This window comes from Cucurbita pepo, unplaced genomic scaffold (assembly GCF_002806865.2).
Source record: "Cucurbita pepo subsp. pepo cultivar mu-cu-16 unplaced genomic scaffold, ASM280686v2 Cp4.1_scaffold002070, whole genome shotgun sequence".
NCBI classification, from domain to species: Eukaryota; Viridiplantae; Streptophyta; class Magnoliopsida; order Cucurbitales; family Cucurbitaceae; genus Cucurbita; species Cucurbita pepo.
Genome location: NW_019648165.1, coordinates 2,413 through 3,342, shown reverse-complemented (window position 1 = coordinate 3,342; position 930 = coordinate 2,413). Strand labels below are relative to the sequence as shown.

Genomic DNA, 930 nt, shown 5'->3' with positions numbered 1-930 from the left:
AACTTCTGGAATATAATAAACCCCTTTTTGACTATGTTCTAAGAATTCAAAACCCTTCTACTTTTCTCGACAATGTCTTTGGAATCTGGGTTTTTCGTTTCTCTTTTCCTTCACATTCCTTTCTCCCTTTTTATATAGATTTCAAATTTGTGTATCTTACCCATTTCTCTTCTCTGTTTTCCCTCTTCTGGGTTCGCTGCAGTTTGAACCATAGACGCGCGTGGAGGGAAACACTTCTGGGTTCGTTCGTTCTGTTCTCTACAGACCTCCGATGGAAGCTCTGTGGATTTTCAGCTTCGTTCTCGTTCTGGGGTTGGTTTTTGCGCCGATCAATGGCGACCCAGTTGAAGATAAGCGAGCTTTGCTTGATTTTGTGAAGAATCTTCCTCATTCTCGCTCTCTTAATTGGAATGCGGCTTCTCCGGTTTGCCATTACTGGACTGGTATAACTTGCAGTAAAGATGATTCTCGTGTTATAGCCGTTCGATTGCCCGGAGTTGGCTTCCACGGCCCGATTCCGGCGAACACTCTCAGCCGGCTCTCGGCGTTACAAATCTTGAGTCTAAGATCCAACCGTATAACAGGGGATTTCCCATCTGATTTCTCAAATCTTATTAACTTGTCTTATCTTTATCTTCAGTTCAACAACTTCTCCGGGCCATTGCCTTCCAATTTCTCTGTTTGGAAGAATCTCACCTCTGTGAATCTCTCTAACAATGGCTTCAATGGCCGCATTCCTTATTCGCTTTCTAATCTTCCAGCACTCACGGGTTTGAGTCTCGCAAATAACTCTCTCTCAGGAGAAATCCCTGACCTCCAAATGCCCAAATTGCAGATTCTGGATTTATCCAACAACAAACTGAATGGGAGTGTGCCTAAATCATTACAGAGATTTCCAAGGTCTGTATTTGTAGGCAATGACATATCCTT

At 43.2% G+C, this 930-nt stretch overlaps 1 protein-coding gene across 1 annotated transcript in view; it reads left to right on the top strand.

Moving 5' to 3' along the window:
- Window positions 1–930, top strand: part of LOC111786590 (probable inactive receptor kinase At4g23740) — a gene marked incomplete at both ends in the record, with an annotated part of 3,338 nt that continues 2,408 nt past the window's right edge. Inside the window, 1 exon segment of the mRNA XM_023666825.1 lies at window positions 1–930. Within this exon segment, the coding sequence (XP_023522593.1) occupies window positions 272–930 (659 nt within the window).